The 21,726-nt window shown below is 31.9% G+C and overlaps 1 protein-coding gene and 1 long non-coding RNA gene across 11 annotated transcripts in view; both read left to right on the forward strand.

The window, feature by feature from the left end:
• LOC127735532 (nuclear hormone receptor HR96-like) overlaps positions 1-21,608 on the forward strand; it is a 201,069-nt gene extending 179,461 nt beyond the window's left edge. For all 10 annotated transcript variants that reach the window (XM_052245735.1, XM_052245739.1, XM_052245742.1 and 7 more), the window contains 4 exons: positions 335-520; positions 5,924-6,041; positions 12,394-12,830; positions 19,854-21,608. In XM_052245735.1, coding sequence (XP_052101695.1) covers positions 335-520; positions 5,924-6,041; positions 12,394-12,830; positions 19,854-20,336 — 1,224 coding nt within the window. In that variant the 3' untranslated portion in view covers positions 20,337-21,608. The remainder of the gene's footprint in view (positions 1-334; positions 521-5,923; positions 6,042-12,393; positions 12,831-19,853) is intronic.
• LOC127735544 (uncharacterized) lies at positions 17,061-18,503 on the forward strand. The gene is made up of 3 exons (XR_007998445.1): positions 17,061-17,115; positions 17,186-17,605; positions 18,094-18,503. It is a non-coding gene; the product is annotated as an uncharacterized LOC127735544 (long non-coding RNA).
• Positions 21,609-21,726: the final 118 nt, after the last annotated feature.

The raw sequence follows: 21,726 nt of genomic DNA on the forward strand, positions 1-21,726 counted from the left end.
TTACCACTTAATGAGAAGAAGGTACAACTAAGACCACTTTATTGAAATAAAATAAAAAACAAAATTTTACAGACTTGGACTTTGTAACTTTGTAAGATAGTGTTTGGACTGGCTTTGAATAAGGTTGACGATCGAACCATGTCAAATGTATCTGTCTTTTTGTATATCATGAACATAAGATCTTAACTGGTTGGCCCAGTTTTATTTTTATATTTTTTATTTTTGTTCAGTACTACCCTTCCCCTGACAGTTCTATATTTGTTTATTTTTTTATCTTTTTCAGTACTACCCTGCTCCCAATAGTTGTATTTTTATATCTTTTTATATTTTTCAGTACTACGGTTCTCCCGACAGTTCTATGAAACAGTCTGCAAGAGAACAGAAAAGAAGACCTAAGCCAAAAGATGGATCATTACTTGTGTGTGGTGTCTGTGGAGACAAGGCACTTGGATATAACTTTGATGCCATAACTTGTGAATCATGCAAGGCTTTCTTCAGACGTAATGCTCTCAAAACTAAGGTATTTTACTCAATATCATTCACTTTGAATTTTAAACCAAAATAAAAGTGCTATTTAATTCATTTGAAATACAATGTAATAAATCCACAATATTTTATTAGGGCCCTGCCTAGTGGCAGGTCACCCTATAGTGATCAGTCTGTAAATCCCTCTGTCTGTAACAAATTGTGTCCGCTCTATATCTAGAGAACCGTTATAATTTTATACTTGACATACATATTAACCAACACCAGTGGGTGTGTCATGATGTTTGTACAACTTCCTAAGTCAAAGTTCAGGGTCAGCGGGGCCCACAGAGATGGCTCCCATCTCAATGATGTCTAGTTTAAATGAAGTCACTTCTAAAGTGAAAAAAAATAGAATATATCTGTGGGGTTTCTATCACCTCCGATAGGAAATTTGATACCTATGCTACAAGGGAGAGGGTATACTGGTTTTCCTTTCTATATGTCTGTCGGTCCCATTAAAAATATTGTTGCATTTTTCTCAGGAACTGCAAATCAGAGCTTTCAGAAATTTGATGTCAAGCTTTTAAGTTTATAGCATGCTTTTTGCTGTGATGCATTTTCACATTCATCGCTTATCAATTTTCTATTTACTGTATGCTTAAATATTTTTATGATTTGACAATAAACTGAAATTACCAAATTCCACAAATAATAAGTTGTAAGTTCAGATTGTAGTAATTTTGTGCTGAGTTGCGGAAATGTTGTTTGAGTGATGTTAACACATTTCTTTGGAGAAAAAAAAAAGAGAAGGTTTTCTTGTGACAAAATATGAAAACATTATATTTGCTCCAAACTGTTATTGCATTCCTCCTTCAGCCATCTATTCTTATAAGCTAATGGTGGTGTCAGTGCCAGGGACAATTACGTAACAACCACACACCGTGTACACAATGATGGAATATCCATATAATCAATCTCAATTCTATTTTCTTTTGATTGTAAAGAGAATTTATGAATAGAAAGTTACAGTAAATACCCAGTAGGTTTACAGAGAAATTCAATAGATAGGATTTAATAGACATTTCAGTTCTTGTCGTGATAAGAAGTTTAATGAAAATGGTGAAAAAAGGTTTTCAAAGCAAAATGCATGAAATTTAATGAGAAATCCTAACATTGAAAAGTCATTTTATATTTTCACTAAAAAAAACTTTTTTAAGCATATGAATAAAAGGAGATATGGGGTACAAGTCAATGAGACAGCAACCCAAGGAAAATAATAACCAAATTCATCTATAGAGCATAATGTACCATGTATACAGCCTTCAACAGTAGAAAATTTTTCGGAGACTCGAAACTTCTCCAAGTCTCAAAGAGATGTGATCAATTGTATAAGAGACTTGAAAGTTGTAAATAAATTAGGCAGTCATTTTCTCCAATTAAGAATTGTTCTGTTTTGTCAGTTTTATCTAAAGCAGTTAATGGAGTGTTCACAAAGTCAACCAAACCATAGTCTGTTAGAAACACTAAATACTGTGGATTCGTTCATTTTTGTGGGTACCAATTTTTGTGGATTGAAGAAAACCTACAATTTCGTGGATATTATATTTTGTGGTTTTGTCAAATTTGGCATACAAGTCTTTAGAAAATTTGTAATTCTTTGAACATTCAAATTCGTGGTTCACATACACCCATGAAATCCACATAAATTGGTGGCCATCGAATAATAACGAATTCACAGTACATGTAAATTGAATTGAGTTATAACATGCATACTGCGTCTCTAAAGAGGTAGATGTAAATTGGATTAAATTAAAATATGAAAATATTAAAAGAAAATTGTTAGAATGTGTAGTTTCAAATAGTTAACTTCGAAGACTATGAAAATAAGAAGTCCAAATGATTTCACTAAATTTACCATCATTTTAAAGTGAGTTTGTTAAAGAGAGACATCTTGTTTCGCAGGACATACTTTGAATTTAATTGCCTTGTAAATGAAATTGCTTTAAAATGTCATCTGTTGAATATCATCAGATCATCAGTGAGGTGAATTTGAATTCAAGTGAAAAGTTAATAGTTTAATTTAAAGTTTCAATTAGTTTATGACAAACATTTAAATGTTTCTGTGTATCTGTTACACATTAACTAGTTAGCATTTTATTCAGCATACTGCCTATCATAAAATCTTCATACTTCTTTAACAAGATTCCATTAAAGATATATTATGTTACTCATTTTATCAACATTTTGTTTGCTGACTTTATAACTTTAGTTTACATGTACTGTGGATTCATTTTTTGTGGATTGAGGAAAATTTTTATTTTCGTTGATATTTGATTTTGTGGTTTTGTCAAAGTCTGCATTCAATCTTATAGAAAATTTGTACATTTGGTTCAAACTGTACCCACACGATCTAGGAAAATAGGTATCCATTGAATAATAGTGAATTCACAGTAATACCAATAAAGAAAATTTAATTGATCCAAATATCAAAGTTCTTATTTGGACATGGTGTTAATGTTTGACATGTTTTCATATGCATTGCTCAACAATGAACATCCTTCTGTTTTCCAAATAGTTGATCCTTTTAAACCCTTTACAATTTATCCAAGAATTGTTAAAGACCTATCTAGAGGATATACAATTTTTTAGAAAGGGACTTCCTGGCATTTTAGAGTATGCCATACAGTGTGGGCACTGGTTGGTCATCAAATGCTGTATGATGACGTAGATGTTTTTCGAAAATTTTATATATCTTTGGATTGCTGTTAATATTATATTGCATGATCTTACATAAACTTGTAATATCATTTTATCTTGGTAACACCTAATTATAATTTATTGATATTGTTACAAATGTTCTCCAACTGAGTAAGATGTCAAGTATGACATATTTTCAATTGTTTTTTTCTCATTTACTTCCTGTTTGTATGAATACATGTATGTAACTTATGTTCTTAACAGGTAATAAACATTGATTAACTCATACTTCTAATCAACTTATAATAATGTTTTCTTTATATTTGGTACCAAGTTTAAACTTTGCTAACAAAAGCAATTGAATAACCCATTAGATACATGATACAGGGATAATCATGTTTGGTAAACAGATATATGTCCCTTCAATGCAGTGCACATACACTTTCTTTGTCTAATTTACTCAGCAAGTCTTAGCCATAGTATCTTTATATTTGATACCTCGTTATCATCTATATCTTGTTTTCCAACTGACATGTTTGACATTTGTATAAGTCCTATGTAGTAAGTAAGCAGCTCCAGTTAAAAACAAAATGGACTGTACAGGAGAAAAATTCAGAACACTTTTTTTAATCTTTTTCTTGGAAAATCAAAGTTAATATAAAAGGTATTTTTATATAGCTATGTCAAAGTGCCATAGAAGCATCATATAAACAAGATATTATTTTAGGGAAACATGATGTTGATCAAATTTGCTACAATTTGGGCTGAAACAGCTGTAATGACCTTCAGAATTATTTTCTGTATTTTCATTCATGAGTGAATATGACTTTCTTCAGAGGTAGTAAATCTTTTGATAAAATGGGAAGTTTTTACAGTGGATCCCACTCTCAGCTTTTTATAATCTTTCCTCTAGCTTGTCTACTCACTCAAGCAAGGTGCTGTATAGCTATTGTTGTGTTGGTCAGCCTCTGTATTCATCTTTACTGAAATGTATCCACACATCCTCCTTAATATGTGACTGGGTTTCATTTAATCTTTCATTGAATCATTACTACCTAATGACATTGTCAATGATTGTCATTTTATATCCACAACTCCATGTTATCTTGTGACTGGATTTTAAAGAATCTTTCAAAGAATCTTTACTACCTAATGACATTGTCAATGATTGCCATTCCATGTAACCCAGTCAACTGCATTTCATTGAATCTTTTAAAGAATCTTTCCTGCCTAATGACATTGTCAATGATTGTCATTTTGTATCCACAACTCCATGTTATCTTGTGACTGGATTTTAAAGAATCTTTCAAAGAATCTTTACTACCTTATGACATTGTCAATGATTGTCATTTTGTATCCACAACTCCATGTCATCTTGTGACTGGATTTTAAAGAATCTTTCAAAGAATCTTTACTACCTATTGACATTGTCAATGATTGTCATTTTGTTTCCACAACTCCATGTAACCCTGAAATGTATTTCATTGAATCTTTCAAAGAATCTTTACTACCTAATGACATTGTCAATGATTGTCATTTTGTTTCCACAACTCCATGTAACCCTGTACTGTATTTCATTGAATCTTTCAAAGAATCTTTATTACCAAATGACATTGTCAATGATTGTCATTTTGTTTCCACAACTTCTTTTAACTCTGTGACAGGATTTCAACTCTTGTGATAATTTACACAAAAGTTATTTGCTCTGAGTATGTCATATGGTAAGATAGCAGAGGAAAATGAACACAAATCAGTAGAGATGATTTTCTGGGAATGTCTTCATCTCTGTACTATTTACATTTGTTACTGTGCTTTACCTGTGTAGATGTGAGTTGTTGATTAAAGCTTGATTTGTAGTTATTGATGGTGAAGGTTATGGCTATGTATCTCCTATTGGACTAATAATGACATCTTATCTTATAATCTACTAAGTCACATAAACGTTGATTATTGTGCAATACTATTATGTTAACCAAGAAAATGCAGAATGCAACATGGCGTTATAAAACCCTCATTTCCTGGCAGATTTTCAAAATAATCTTTTTTCTTGTACAATTTTGAAAATGTGAAATGTCAGTTTGTCATAAAAACAATTTTCATCAATGGGGTTTTTGTGAATTTGCACTATGAATCTGAAGAGTCTCATTACAATAAATGTAATGATTTTTTTAACATTTCATAATGCATGTATTAAGTTCTAAATACAGATTGATGAGGAATGTCAAAAATGTGTAACTATTAGAGGCTGCATTTTAAACTTAGGTTGAGGGGTCTTGCAATTTTTTGGAGATCATGTCCATTTCTATGTTTTGTTGTTTTCTTTTTTCTTTGTTTAAAAATTCAAATTATGCCTTATACTTCAATTCTATTTGCTATAAAAAAAAAATAAACCAGATAAATTTTTTTCAAAATCAGTCAATAAGCACAGATACAGAATTGATCACAATAGCAAGGGAATTGGTGAGAAATTTTAGATCATATTTTGTTGTGCTTCATAGTATAATGTATAGAATGACAATTTTAGTTTAAGGTCATATTTTGTTCTGCTTTATAGTATAATGTATTTAATGACTATCTAAGTTTTAGATTATATTTTGTTGAGCTTCATTATATAAGTTTAATGTAAATTGATAATGACTATTTAAGGACAAACATGGTAGTTTATTCATTATCCTAACTTCGTAGGTTATCAAACCAAATCACTGAATTGATTGACTTTATTAATGAGTTTTGATGGTTTATTTTGAACTATTTCCAGGTATTCACCTGCAGCTTTGATGGAAATTGTAAGTTGGACACACACACACGGAAGTTTTGTTCGGGTTGTCGACTGAAGAAATGCTTTGATATAGGCATGCGTAAAGACTGGATCTTAAGTAAGTACTGTTTTTCGATAATTAGACAGAAAACAATAAACAGAAGTGTAGATCTAAAGAGTAGCAAATGAGGGCAGAGAAGACATATTAAATGAACATGACATAACGAAATTAATCATATTACGAACCTCACACAGTGATGCACAGTAATTAATTTAGCATAGTTTTTTTTCTATCTGTGTAAAACATATGTTTTTCCGTGTTTAGGATGCCCAGAAAATAATATCCATACAAGTTTTTCAGATCTTAAGAACAATGAAGGATTTTTTTTGAATATCAGAAATGAATAAATTGAATGCTTCAATTTTAACCACAATAATGCAATTAAAAATATAAAAGTAAAATACCAATTTATACGATACATGTTTTTAGACATTCATAACGAGAAGTAAAATGTCAGGTGTCTGTCCATCCATCTACATACTAAACCTTCAAGCAGATGTGTCTTTTATCAAATTGAAAAAAAAAATATTCTAAAAGCTTAACTGAATATTAATTTTTTACTTAATATTAAGTTATTTATAAAAGCCTCTGTGATAACCTTTTCTAGTAAATATAAAGTGGTAATAGTTTTTTGTTCTTTAAACCTTGATTCAAAGGAAGGGGTTCACTGTTTTACCACTGTTCATTCGTCTGTGTTGCTGTCAGTCCGTCCCATAAAAATATTGTCACACTTTTTTCAGAAAAAAAAATAAAAATCATAGCTTCCTGTAATTTGGAATCAAGCTTCATGTGAGCATGCTATACTGTGTGATGCCTGGCATCTATTGCTGATCAATACCCAATACTATAGCACAGTCTTATTTGTCAGCAATAACTTACATTTCAACTTGTCTTGGTTATTACTTTTATTTTTAGAGGGAAGTAGAACAGGTCATCATGAACTTAATATTTTCAATAAGAAACTGACAAACTCTATTCTGTATGTGTAGATCAAATTTACTTAGCTATTTTTGCCAATGACTGGCACCTATTAAGACTATAACAAATGTCCAAGGGTTCATATAGAGGGCATTCCACTAAAATGGCATGCTAGTCATTTTAAAATTATTATATCAATTCATTTCCAAATAAAATATTCAGTTTAAATAGTGTAACTTTAAAGTTTACTGTGTAACTATGAATGCATCATCCCACATTTCTACACAATATTTCAACGTTCTGTAAGCATTGTTCAGTTCCAGGTCGTAGATCCTTCTGTAGGAATTGAGAAACGTGTGGACATATTGATGGCTGATGCAAATAACTAACAGCTGTGAATTATTCATGACTACTATTTATGGAAATTCTGCTGTTGTCTAGCAGGAGTGCAATATCTATTTGGGATTTTACAGCACTAAATATATAGGGTCCCATGGCTTTTCTTGGTGATTTTAGGGTTTTTTTTATCATACCTAAACGTAACGATCTCACAGAAAATTTCCTAAAATTTCTATCAAAATGATTTTGTTATGAGGACAAATGTGAGCTTGCATTAGATTTTATTCATAACGCTTTCCTGGAGAAAATATGCAAATTATATAACAACCAATCAAAGATTGACATCTATTTCTATCTATACATGTGTATGTCATGTTCCCTAACATATGGACCCATATAATTTTATTTAGTTTATTATAACCTATAGCAGTTTCCTGTGAAGATTAAAATAGTGTTTAATGTCTTTTTTACTGAACTGAGGTCATTACCTATATGGGCATGATTCAATAGGTCATGTATCATTGACCGAAATATCTTTATATATAATAGGTAGATCATATTTGATGGATGTTTTACGAATATTCAGTTTGGCCGTTAGTCTGAGAGTGATTATAACATTATATTTCTGTATTATGTAGATAAAGTTTGATTAGTATGATTTTATAATTGTATCTACAGTACATATATTTGAAAGATACAAAATGGATACTCCTAATGGATGTGTTTAACAATTATTTAATTTTGGCAACTGTTTTATTGATTTTAGTTTTCAGAAATGGTTTCTAAAGAAATTGTCTTAACTTTAATGATACTGTGGAGTCATTTATTTTCATGGTTTTTCAAAGTACCCTTGTAGCCTAATGCACCTATTGAAAACTTTTGCATTGCTGAACTTTTACTTATACCCACGAAATCCACAATAATTAGTACCCCATGAATGATAATGAATCCGCAGTATTGATACAGCTTTCAAAATCTTGCTACCGGTAAATGGTTTTCAAAAACAAAATTTTGGAAAACTAGTACAGTTTAGTAATTTCTTATATTTCTGAATTGATAGATATAGAAAGTGTTGAGATACTAAGGTTCCAATTCAATCATTTCAATCTAAGTACACCTAAGGTGAATTTAGCTATTAGTTTTAGGTTCCGATTTGTCATATTCAAGTTGTTATACCTCCTTGGCTTTCAAATTTTTGGGTTAGGGCGTTTTACTTGTTTTATTATCAATAGGTGATGGCCCATATTTAAATGATTTTGCTCTTGGTATCAAAGTGATTGTTACAATGGAAACACTTCAATATAAAAATAAGAAGATGTGATATGATTGTCAATGAGACAACTCTCCACCAGAGATTAAAAAACATAGAAGTTAACAACTACAGGTCACGGTATTGCCTTCCACAATGAGCAAAACCCATACCGCATAGTCAATTTTTAAAGGCCCTGAAATGACAAGAAAATGACAAATGTAGTACAATTCAAACGAGAAAACATATGGCCTGATTTATGTACAAAACAATGAAGGAAAAACAAATATGATATACAGCAACAAACGACAACCACTGAATTTCAGGCTCTTGACTTGGGACATGCACATACAGAATGTGGCAGTATTAAACTAGTTTGCTGGCGCCAAACCCTTCCCCTAACCTAGGACAGTGGTTTAACAGTACAACATAAGAACAAACTATAAAAATCAGTTGAAATTTATTTTAAAGTAAGTTCCTTTGGGTAAATTTCTGCTGTATACTTTGAAAATTCTTGATTATTTAACAAAGATATATCATCATGATAAAGGCAAGTGTTTTTGAATAGGTTTGCATAAAATTGCTAATAAAATTCTAAGGGTAATGTCTTGAAATTATTTTTCTAATTAGGAACTTGGCATAGAATTTTGATAAACAGGACAACTTTAAGCCTTAAGTTTGAGTTTCCCAAGCCTCAAATTTAAGTCTTAAACAGTAAAGTTTTCAATGGGAGATAATTTCTATGTAATAGGAAACAAATGCTTCAGAAATCTAACCAGTGTTTTACAAACATGCTCACTATTGAATTATTTTAAGCATGAGAAATATCTCTACTTGAGACATATTTCAGAAATTACTAAAAATGTAGGACATTCAACTCTTTCCTTTGTAAATAATCTGCTTGATTCTTCAAGCACTTTCAAACAAGATGGATGTGTGTTGTTTAACCTGTTATGTCTGTTGTTTTTATTGTAACTGGCTATGTCTGATGTTTTTATTGTAACTTGCTAAGTCTGTTGTTTTTATTGTAACCTGCTGAGTCTGGTGTTTTTATTGTAACCAGCTATGTCTGGTGTTTCTATTGTAACCAGCTACATCTGGTGTTTTTAGTATAGCCTGCTATATCTACTGTTTCTTGTACACAACATCGCATCAGTCCTGTTTCTGTGACCTTTTGTTTTTGTATGGAGAAGGTGAAGAAATTAATTTCTTACTATCCATAATCGATAAATCTTACAATATAATACTGCTGAATGACCCATTCTATATGGAGTCTTTAATGGACTTTCCTTGGTCTGTCTTGGGAATACATAATTTATCCTGAAAAATGTTTTCAGTTTAGTTTATGTGAGTTTATTAAGAATTATGATGTACATGAGATGAAACTACTGCGTAACAGAATTGAGAGGTTTATTGTTTTACCCTTTTATACTTGTGACAGAAGTTCAGAACTGTAGATTTGTAAAATTCTGTCAGGAGTTTGGGTTTTTGTACCAAGGAATAAAGTAATTATACCCCTCAAAATGATAAGGGAGACAATTTTTAGGGGGTATGTAGGAATCACCCTGTCAGTCTGTCCATCTGTCTGTCTGTCTGTCGAAAACAAAAGTTTTGGGGTACATAGTAACCACTCTTTCAGTCTGTCTGTCCATGTGCATTGTAAGCACAACTCCTTCTTAACTGCAAAGTGTAAAACACACACTGAGAATGTGCATGAAGGAATATAATCCTGGCCCTATTTGTTAAAGGTAAGACTTAATGAGAACTTTTTTTTTTCAATATTGCAATATGTGGAAAATTGTCTCTCTCCTAAACCACTAAATAGATGTTTACCAAATGAAACTTTCCTTAGTTGTAGAACATTACCCAAGGGTGTGCATGAAGGAACTTAATCCCAGCTTAAACTATTGAAGGACAGATAATCTAATCTAGGGTCGAGGGGTATCTTGTCTTGAGTAAACTCATAGTTATAAGTCAATTTGAAATAAAAATATTATAGATTTATCCCAAAACTTAATGATGGATGCTCAATGAGGATCAAGATCCATATTCTCAGACAGGAGGTTCTCATGTACAGTCTTAGGTCAAAAGTGTTCCACCTATTGAAAATTTCCCTATTATTTCATATAAAAATACATTTTTTAGAAACATTGTCAAAAACTAACTTGAGGTGTAATTTTTTTTGAAATTTGTAATGTTGAACTCACAAATGTTTCTAATTGACCTAAGACTGTGTATATGCTTTTCACCTTGAAAGATGCAAACTGTCCCAAGCTAAAGTAAAGCAGTGGTAGCAGTAGTTTACTATAGTGAAATTGATGGTAATGCTCAATGACCTCTTTATGTACAGCATAATTATGAAAGCTCTATCAAAATGAAGACTAAATTTCAGTTATATCATTTCAAAATTGATTTTCACATATCAAACACATTTTATTTTGACAGTATACAAAATTCTAGGAGTCAAATATTTACCAAAGATGTTAAAATCGCATATGCACAATAAAACATTTAAAATATGACCATGTAAACAGATGTATTTTATTTTCAAGCATAAAAAAAAATCATGTAAAAAAAAAACCAAACAAACAAGAAAACCGTAAATTTCATAAATATTCATGATACGAAGCAGATGTTGTCTAGAAGGGAAAGTTTGATATGCTCTGCTAGCTGTTTGTTGCCTTTTTTTTTTCTTTTGTAATGGAAAACCTCTAATTTCGAATTTCTGTAATGGGGGGGAAATGTGTGTTTCTTAATTTTGGAGTCTCTAAAACTAGGAATTCTACTTCTACCAGATGTGTCGATTGTGCACTAATTGTTGAACCTTCAGTACCTTCAATTTAGTTAGAGAATATTTTTAAGCATTAATGAACTAGTGAGGAAGTTTTTTTTTCATAGTTCATAGTTTAAATGATATATTTATTTTCTGTCAAAGTATCTAGCAAATATCTTTTTTTTTGTGTCCTGGGGGTTGTCTAATTTTCATTACCTATACTCAAAGAGTGCACATTATTCTGGAATTCCATTAACCATCCATTCATCTGTCCATTCTTTAGTATTTTTGTCCCTGTGTAATTTCTGTTCAATATTACTCATCTTCTGTATAATTTAAGAATAATATGATATTTGTTCTGGAACTTCATATAAGTTTCAGTAATTCTATGTAAGTGATTTTAAGATCTGCTGGAAAGTCACTTTCTCTTTGATGATACTTTTAATTTTTTAGTTTACCACTGAACAATGATTTTTTTAGTATACCCACTGAGCATGGAATTTTTCGTCATATGATTCTCAGCTTCTGTATTCAGGAATTATTTGATATTTGATCAGGAACTTTATAATATTGAATTGACCTGTGTAAGTGATTTTCACATCTACCAGGCAGTCACTTCCTGTTCGATGATACCTTCATTTTTTTTATTACACCAAAGAGCATGAAATTTTTTGTCAATATCTATTAACAAGTGTGAGACTAGCAGGCAAATATGATAATATTTGTAAAAAAAATTGTCCTTATAGTCTGTAATTTGTTGAATTTAGCTTGAATCAATGCACAGATATAGTGTGCTCAGTACCTAGCAAGGAATTCTATTCTAACTACAATCTTCTCATATAACAATACAGTGAACTTTTGCTTACATTGACGGCATATCACTATGACTTTTAGATGAGAAACATCAATAAAGGCATTGTTCCTTTTATTTTGGTTTTGTCAAGTATATGGTGTGATTTTGAGTTATGAATTTATTTACCATACATTTTCTTTTATATTTGGTATATTGCAATGTTTTCTTATGCCATATCCTTCTTTATATTTGATATATTCACATTTCTACATACTTTTCTTTAAGATTTGATTTTTTTTCTTCAAAATACCTTAAAATGTTTATTATTTAAATTAAGGTGATGAACAACTTGCCAAGAGAAAAACAACTACAAAGCCTGAAAAGAATGTTTGCATCAACAAAAATAAACAAAGAAAGATCGAAGATTCCCCAGGAAGCACTGAGGATGTTTCAACGACTTATATGTCCGAGGACTCCAATAAGAGCCCTATGGATGATCTGTCCCCACTTAAAAGTGATCTAGAGGACGAAGACTATATAGTGCCACTCAGTGAAGAGTACAAGAAAGAGATTGAAAATTTGGAATCCCAGTATAAAATTGTCTTTGATTCTGGATATACAGAGGAACAAGTTCAGAAACTAACCGGTGACCCTAGATCTCCTGATGAGCTGTTTAATATGACCGACATATTCATACGCAGACTTATAAAATTTGCTAAACATATTCCAGAATTCAGGGCTTTGCCTCAGGAAGATCAGATACATTTACTAAAGGTAACATTTCTTATTTTCTAACATCCTTTGTTATTTATCACCTTTTATTCTGCATTTTGTTTTAATGTATATTTTTTTTTTTGGGGGGGGGGGTGTTGATCCACTTAAGTTGATAGATTTTTGTACTATATGTTATATGGTATTCAACAAAATTTTACAATTTATTTTTGTATTTTATCAGTTTCAACTTTCACATATTTTGTGAAAGCAGTTATGACAACAATACTTTATATATTTATGTAAATTAATTGATTGATTGATTGGTGTTTAATGCCACTTTCAGCACTATTGTGATATTTCTTGGTGGTCAGTTTTTATTGGTGAAGGAATTTGGAATCCTTGGAGAGAACCATGACCTTTGATAGGAATATAAACAATCCTAGTCAATTAAGTTTGGACTTGAGCACCTGCAACGTGTGGGATTCAAACTCACAACCTCAGTGTTCACAGGCTAGTGTTACAGTAGTTCGACTACTTATACCACTCGGCCATTCACAGCACCACCAGCTATATATGTCGTGGTAACCAGTTCACCAATTCTTTTACCAATGGTTTTGCATAAATCATATCTCAAATTAATATTACAGTAACATAATTATTAGAGCGTTTTCTTTGGACCAAATATATGTCATTCCAAAATTTAAAAAGGGTTTGTGACTCTTTCCAAAAATACTTATAAGTGACAGCACAATCAATTTAATCCTTAGATTTTTGTAGTATGAGTCATATAGGTGTGTGGCTCTTTTCACAAAAAATCTTACAATGAAAAGTTGATCTAAGTTATACTGAAGTATGCATGACATACAACAATTTTTTCTAGTAAGATTTTTTGGGATAATAGTTGCCTTACCTTTTTGATCAGCTAATTGAAAATAAAAGACATATCATAAACAGTCAGGTGTATAAGTATTAAACACACAGAAACCATAGCTGTAACATATTCATTTGTGGAATTATAAGCCCAAATATATTAATGGATGTGTAAGATGATTAACTACTGATTTTGTATGTTTCTATATTTGCCATAAATGTAAAAGCCTTGTTATACAAGCAATGTTATTACTAGTTAGCAAGATATTTTACATTTTTATCTACTAGGCCAACCGCTTCCTTTAAAAATGTGTAAAAATAAAGACTTGTGCAGTCTTGTTCCCTGCAAACAACTGACCACTATAATGGGTAATGAGGAGAATTCCTTGGCATGTTCATGTCCCAAGTCAGGAATCTTGTCAGTGTTTGTTTTGGTCTACAAAATTTGATGGCTTATCTTGTATATGGTCTCTGTTAAAATTATTCACCATTTTCTAAGACTCCAGGTAGATTATAAGAGTTTGATTTACTGTAAAAACATGTGTCTTTTGTTGAAGAATGTATGTTGACCTATAGATGTTTTTTTGTGTTGCTGGGTTACTGTCTCATTGAAGTATACCCACATTTATCTCTATTCATCTTGATTCCTACAGTAATAAAAAGCATTAGCCTCAATTCTGTCAGATTTGAAGTTAGTGATCCTTGGAATACAAACAGATGACCAGGATGTCTTTAGTAATGCATAAAAAGGAAAATATGTGTAACACATTTTTTATTTAAATATAAATTGTATCTTTTTATAATGGTACTGTTATGTCAAGTATTGAGCATATTTCATAGCAGTGTTTCATTTTTAGAAAATCCTAAAACTGAATAATGTTATCTTTTCATAACCTTGAAATTGGTATCATGAAAATACATTTTGTCAAAAATTATGTACATTATTGAGCAAGGGTGAGTGTTAAGGTCATACAACCCTGGTATGAAGTTTTCTTTAAGAAAAAAACAGACTGAAAATTTTAAAAAGATTATAGTTAAATTATCCATGTGTAAAATATATTTACATAATTTTAATTTAATGATAGAAATATGATAATTGCTTTATAAAACATGTAGGTATGAAACTGCAGTAAATTTGTTTTATGATTTTACAATTTTATTATGTTTAAGAGCATGGACATAAAAAGTTTAAAACTTTTATTTTTTATATTGAAAGATGTTAGATGCCTTTATTAATAGCAAAAAACCATAAAATTGATAATAAATGTAATAAAGCTGAAAATATTTTATCTACCCTGGCCATATGTATAAGTTTTAATGGTTTCACACTTTATGGTTTATTTTGTAATTTAATTTATCTAATTTTTATGTTTTAAAGATTATAAACTGTGTAACTAAAATAGAATAAAATTTTTATCCAGTGCTGCATATGCTTCAGATTGTATCAGAGTCAAATTTAAATCTGCAGTCATTATGCCCTTGATTTTGATGGACTAATTGTTTTTTGCTAAGCATCCAGTGACAAATAGTTTTGCACATTCAGAACCGCTCTTTATTCCAAGTCATTCATATATAACTTGACTATGTTCTTTGGCCTCTTTCCATTTTTCTAACCTCAGAGTATGTTCTTTGGTCTAATATAAATATTTGCTATTGATCTTGAAAAACAAATTTTGAATGACATTTTATACAACTGTCACATTTAGAGTGTTAAACAAGCTATATATTCTCGATGAAACAATGCCTTTTGTTGGTTTATATAACAGTTCCATCAGTTGTTGACTTGTGTGCTGTTTGGTGTATATAACAGTTCCATCGGTTGTTGACTTGTGTGCTGTTTGGTGTATATAACAGTTCCATCAGTTGTTGACTTGTGTGCTGTTTGGTGTATATAACAGTTCCATCAGTTGTTGACTTGTGTGCTGTTTGGTGTATATAACAGTTCCATCGGTTGTTGACTTGTGTGCTGTTTGGTGTATATAACAGTTCCATCAGTTGTTGACTTGTGTGCTGTTTGGTGTATATAACAGTTCCATCAGTTGTTGACTTGTGTGCTGTTTGGTGTATATAACAGTTCCATCAGTTGTTGACTTGTGTGCTGTTTGGTGTATATAACAGTTCCATCAGTTGTTGACTTGTGTGCTGTTTAGTGTATATAACAGTTCCATCAGTTGTTGACTTGTGTGCTGTTTGGTGTATATAACAGTTCCATCAGTTGTTGACTTGTGTGCTGTTTGGTGTATATAACAGTTCCATCAGTTGTTGACTTGTGTGCTGTTTGGTGTATATAGCAGTTCCATCAGTTGTTGACTTGTGTGCTGTTTGGTGTATATAACAGTTCCATCAGTTGTTGACTTGTGTGCTGTTTGGTGTATATAGCAGTTCCATCAGTTGTTGACTTGTGTGCTGTTTGGTGTATATAACAGTTCCATCAGTTGTTGACTTGTGTGCTGTTTGGTGTATATAGCAGTTCCATGAGTTGTTGACTTGTTTGGTGTATCATATATAGCAGTTCCATGAGTTGTTGACTTGTGTGCTGTTTGGTGTATCATATATAACAGTTCCATGAGTTGTTGACTTGTGTGCTGTTTGGTGTATCATATATAACAGTTCCATGAGTTGTTGACTTGTGTGCTGTTTGGTGTATCATATATAGCAGTTCCATGAGTTATTGACTTGTGTGCTGTTTGGTGTATAATAATATAGCAGTTCCATGAGTTGTTGACTTATGTGCTGTTTGGTGTATCATATATAGCAGTTCCATGAGTTGTTGACTTATGTGCTGTTTGGTGTATCATATATAGCAGTTCCATGAGTTGTTGACTTGTGTGCTGTTTGGTGTATCATATATAGCAGTTCCATGAGTTGTTGACTTGTGTGCTGTTTGGTGTGTCATATATAGCAGTTCCATGAGTTGTTGACTTGTGTGCTGTTTGGTGCATCATATATAGCAGTTCCATGAGTTATTGACTTGTGTGCTGTTTGGTGTGTCATATATAGCAGTTCCATGAGTTGTTGACTTGTGTGCTGTTTGGTGTATCATACATTGTGTTATTGATTTTTTTCCATCAGAATTTTCTTAGATAATTGTAAATAATAGGTCCCAAAAGAATTCAACTAATGCTGCTTCCTGATAATATTTTGTTGAAAAGGAAAATATCTAATTTGTTGTGACATCATAGACATGTCTGGAAATGTTTTCTGAACACCATAGAGGATTCTTTTTATTATTATTGTGTTGAATACAATGAGACAGCAACCTATAAAAGAGAACATAATAAAAGTCACTATGCATACATGAACAGTGTTCACAATACACCCATTGGATTAAGCTTTTAAGGGCACCTAAGCAAGTCCGAAACAATTTGAATTAAGTATACATTTTAACTTTAACTGATACCACAGGTCTACTACTTCAGGATGGTGGTTCACTATACCCATTAAGTATACATTTTAACTTTAACCAATACCACATGTCGACTACTTCAGGGTGTTTGTTCACTATACCCATTAAGTATACATTTTAACTTTAACTGATACCACAGGTCGACTACTTCAGGGTGTTGGTTCACTATACCCATTAAGTATACATTTTAACTTTAACCAATACCACATGTCGACTACTTCAGGGTGTTGGTTCACTCTACCCATTAAGTATACATTTTAACTTTAACCAATACCACATGTCGACTACTTCAGGGTGTTGGTTCACTATACCCATTAAGTATACATTTTAATTTTAACCGATACCACATGTCGACTACTTCAGGGTGTTGGTTCACTATACCCATTAAGTATACATTTTAATTTTAACCGATACCACATGTCGACTACTTCAGGGTGTTGGTTCACTATACCCATTAAGTATACATTTTAACTTTAACTGATACTACATGTCGACTACTTCAGGGTGTTGGTTCACTATACCCATTAAGTATACATTTTAACTTTAACTGATACCACAGGTCGACTACTTCAGGGTGTTGGATCACTATACCCATTAAGTATACATTTTAATTTTAACCGATACCACATGTCGACTACTTCAGGGTGTTGGTTCACTATACCCATTAAGTATACATTTTAACTTTAACCGATACCACATGTCGACTACTTCAGGGTGGTGGTTCACTATACCCATTAAGTATACATTTTAACTTAACCGATACCACAGGTTGACTACTTCAGGCTGTTGGTTCACTATACCCATTAAGTATACATTTTAACTTTAACCGATACCACATGTCGACTACTTCAGGGTGTTGGTTCACTATACGCATTAAGTATACATTTTAACTTTAACCAATACTACATGTCGACCACTTCAGGGTGTTGGTTCACTATACCCATTAAGTATACATTTTAACTTTAACCAATACCACATGTCGACTACTTCAGGGTGTTGGTTCACTATACCCATTAAGTATATATTTTAACTTAACTGATACCACAGGTCGACTACTTCAGGGTGTTGGTTCACTATACCCATTAAGTATACATTTTAACTTTAACTGATACCACAGGTCGACTACTTCAGGGTGTTGGTTCACTATACCCATTAAGTATACATTTTAACTTTAACTGATACCACAGGTCGACTGCTTCAGGGTGTTGGTTCACTATACCCATTAAGTATACATTTTAACTTTAACCAATACCACATGTCGACTACTTCAGGGTGTTGGTTCACTTTACCCATTAAGTATACATTTTAACTTTAACCGATACCACATGTCGACTACTTCAGGGTGTTGGTTCACTATACCCATTAAGTATACATTTTAACTTTAACCAATACCACATGTCAACTACTTCAGGGTGTTGGTTCACTAAACCCATTAAGTATACATTTTAACTTTAACTGATACCACATGTCGACTACTTCAGGGTGTTGGTTCACTATACCCATTAAGTATACATTTTAACTTTAACCGATACCACATGTTGACTACTTCAGGGTGTTGGTTCACTATACCCATTAAGTATACAAAGGTTTGGTATGAACAGTTTATAGAAGGACAATAAAAGCATATTTATACCCCATGCAACGAGTTGTGGAGGGTATAATATTTTGACCTTTCCGTCCGTCCATCTGTCTGTCCGTCCGTCCGTCAGTCCTGTTTCTTGTCATCGCAACTCCTCTCAAACCACACAACAGAATTTCACGAAACCTCTTTAGATAATAAGGACATACTATGTAGTTGTGCATATCGACAGGAAATTACGATTCAATTCTTTTTCTAGGAGTTACTCCCCTTTGAAGTTATTAACTGTAATGTACTACTGCAACAGTTTGTCATCGCAACTCCTCTCAAACCACACAACAGAATTTCATGATACCTTTTCAGATAATAAGGACATACTACATAGATGTGCATATCGACAGGAAATTACAATTCAATTTTTTTTCCAGGAGTTACGCTCCTTTGAACTTATTTGCCCAATATACTACTGCAACCTTTTGTCATTGCAACTCCTCTCAAACCACACAACAGAATTTCATGATACCTTTTCAGATAATAAGGACATACTACGTAGATGTGCATATCGACAGGAAATTACAATTCAAATTTTTTTCCAGGAGTTACGCTCCTTTGAACTTATTTGCCCAATATACTACTGCAACCTTTTGTCATCGCAACTCCTCTCAAACCACACAACAGAATTTCATGATACCTTTTCAGATAATAAGGACATACTACGTAGATGTGCATATCGACAGGAAATTACAATTCAATTTTTTTTCCAGGAGTTACGCTCCTTTGAACTTATTTGCCCAATATACTACTGCAACCTTTTGTCACTGCAACTCCTCTCAAACCACACAACAGAATTTCATGAAACTTTGTAGATAATAAGGACATACTATGTAGATGTGCATATTGACAAGAAATTATGATTCATTTTTTTTTCTGATACAATTTTTTTTTCTTACACTTATTTTATTTCTCCAATAACAATGTGGGGACGTGGGGTATGTGAGCGCGCTCACTAAGGTTCTTTCATAATAACTATGGATTTATTTCTTAAAAAAATTGTTTTCATGGTAATGGGGAAATATGCTAATTTATGAAATATTAAAAACACTCCCATAAAGAATGCAATCAGTGTTTAGCTGTTGATGCTGAAGGTGGATCACATCCAAAATATAGGAAAATTTAGGATATCTTCTTGTAAGGGAGAAGTAACCGACACTTGTGTTGTCTTTTTCAGGGTGGTATCATGGAAATAATGGTTCTGAGGTCAGCAATGGGATTCGATTCCCGTGCCATGCAGTGGAAAGTAAAAACAACTGAAGAAGGAGAAAAACGACTAGATCCAACAGTTATACAGAAGAACTTAGGAACGGGGATGTATGTTGAACATGTCAAATTTATCCGCAGTCTCAATGAAATTACTCGTGCAAACAAAACAATAATGACTTTATTATTTGTCATTGAACTGTTTTCATCAGACCGACCAAACCTCATAAATAAAGACCTTGTGTCAAAAGGACAAGAGAAATTCTCAGCATGGCTGCGAGCATATCTTGAATCACAAATCCCAGTCGGTGAAGCAAAGATTACTTACCCCAAACTTCTCATGAAGTTGTTGGATGTACGAAGTCTTGGTGAGTCAAGTGCTCAACTAGCCTCACATCTAGATATTACAAGACTTGAGCCCTTACTGGTAGAAGTATTCAATTTACAGAAGTAAAAATTTGTCAAACAGGAGATATTATATTAAACAATGTGAGGGAAATTTGAGTCATATATGTTGGTACTTTTAATATTGTTTCATGTTTATGATTATATGTTTAACGGCTCAAATTGAATTCATATGGTTATAAAAATCACAAATGTTCCGGGCATTTTATAAATATGAAATAGTGATTTTCCAAGTCACTGGCAGCAATAAATTATTAAAACTGCCTGATAACACCAGCATGCATTCCAAAAAAATGCACAAATAAATATTGGCAAGGGTAACGTGCCATTGGGCCTCTTGATCTCAGATGGTTGTGTAAAAGGGGCATGTGATACTTAGTTAAAAAAATAAAGACATCACACATCGTACTAAGGAAGTATCTCTGTCATTTTCAGTTTTATTTTAAAAACATCATAATATACACTCCTGTATCAGCTGTCTCCTTGTTTGATGTATATTTATTTTGCTTTCTAAATTTGTTGGAGGCTTAAAAGGAACACAATCAGTGTTGTATGAATGAAATTTTAAGATAAAACAATACAGAAATTACTTGGAAAATAAGGTGGTCACAATTTTACAGAAATGTTCATATCTTCATGTTTACTTGATATCAGCTGAAATCTCAGGAAATTGTTTACCTCTTAACCTATGCATTCATACTCATTGTGAAACATTATCGGAATAACTAGGTACAACTTAAGCTTATGAGGAACCTAATGTTGGTCAATTTCAGATATTTTTCAAGACAAAAACTAGATGTCTTTTTTCTGAAAGAACCTTAATATTTGTTGCTTAAAAGTTTGTTCTGATACAGATAAAAGGAGTATATTATAGAGCATGAAGATGCATAGTTAAAATAAGCGGTCTCTATATACATACAGTAACAATGAATTGTAACCACCATATTTATAATTCTCAGATGTATATGTATAAATTTTTCACATATTATTAGTTAATATTTATACACTTCTTTAAGTTTATATCTGTGAAGGATATAAAGACACAATATCAATGTGAATATCATTGAATAGAAATATTTAACTTCTACATTTTTGTAAAATACACCACATTTATATGATTCTGTAGTGAACAGTTTTATACTTAGCTGCTTTGTTGCTTACCTTGTAATTTTATAAAGACATTTTAGAACTTTTTGCTATTGAATCACAAATACCTGCATTAATATAGATAATAAAGTACATGTACAATTTTTTTAATTTTTTTCCCCTATTTCAGTAGAGTGTTTAAACAAATAATGGAATCACTCATTATCTTGTATACTCAATACTCAAGGTTCAGTTTAAAAGATGATTCTTCAATCTGCATATGTTTTCTTACAAGAGACCATTTTTTACGACTTAAAAAATTAATAATGCATTTTATTTTGGATGAAGCTATA

This window comes from Mytilus californianus, unplaced genomic scaffold (genome assembly GCF_021869535.1).
Source record: "Mytilus californianus isolate M0D057914Y unplaced genomic scaffold, xbMytCali1.0.p SCAF_3, whole genome shotgun sequence".
Classification (NCBI taxonomy): Eukaryota; Metazoa; Mollusca; class Bivalvia; order Mytilida; family Mytilidae; genus Mytilus; species Mytilus californianus.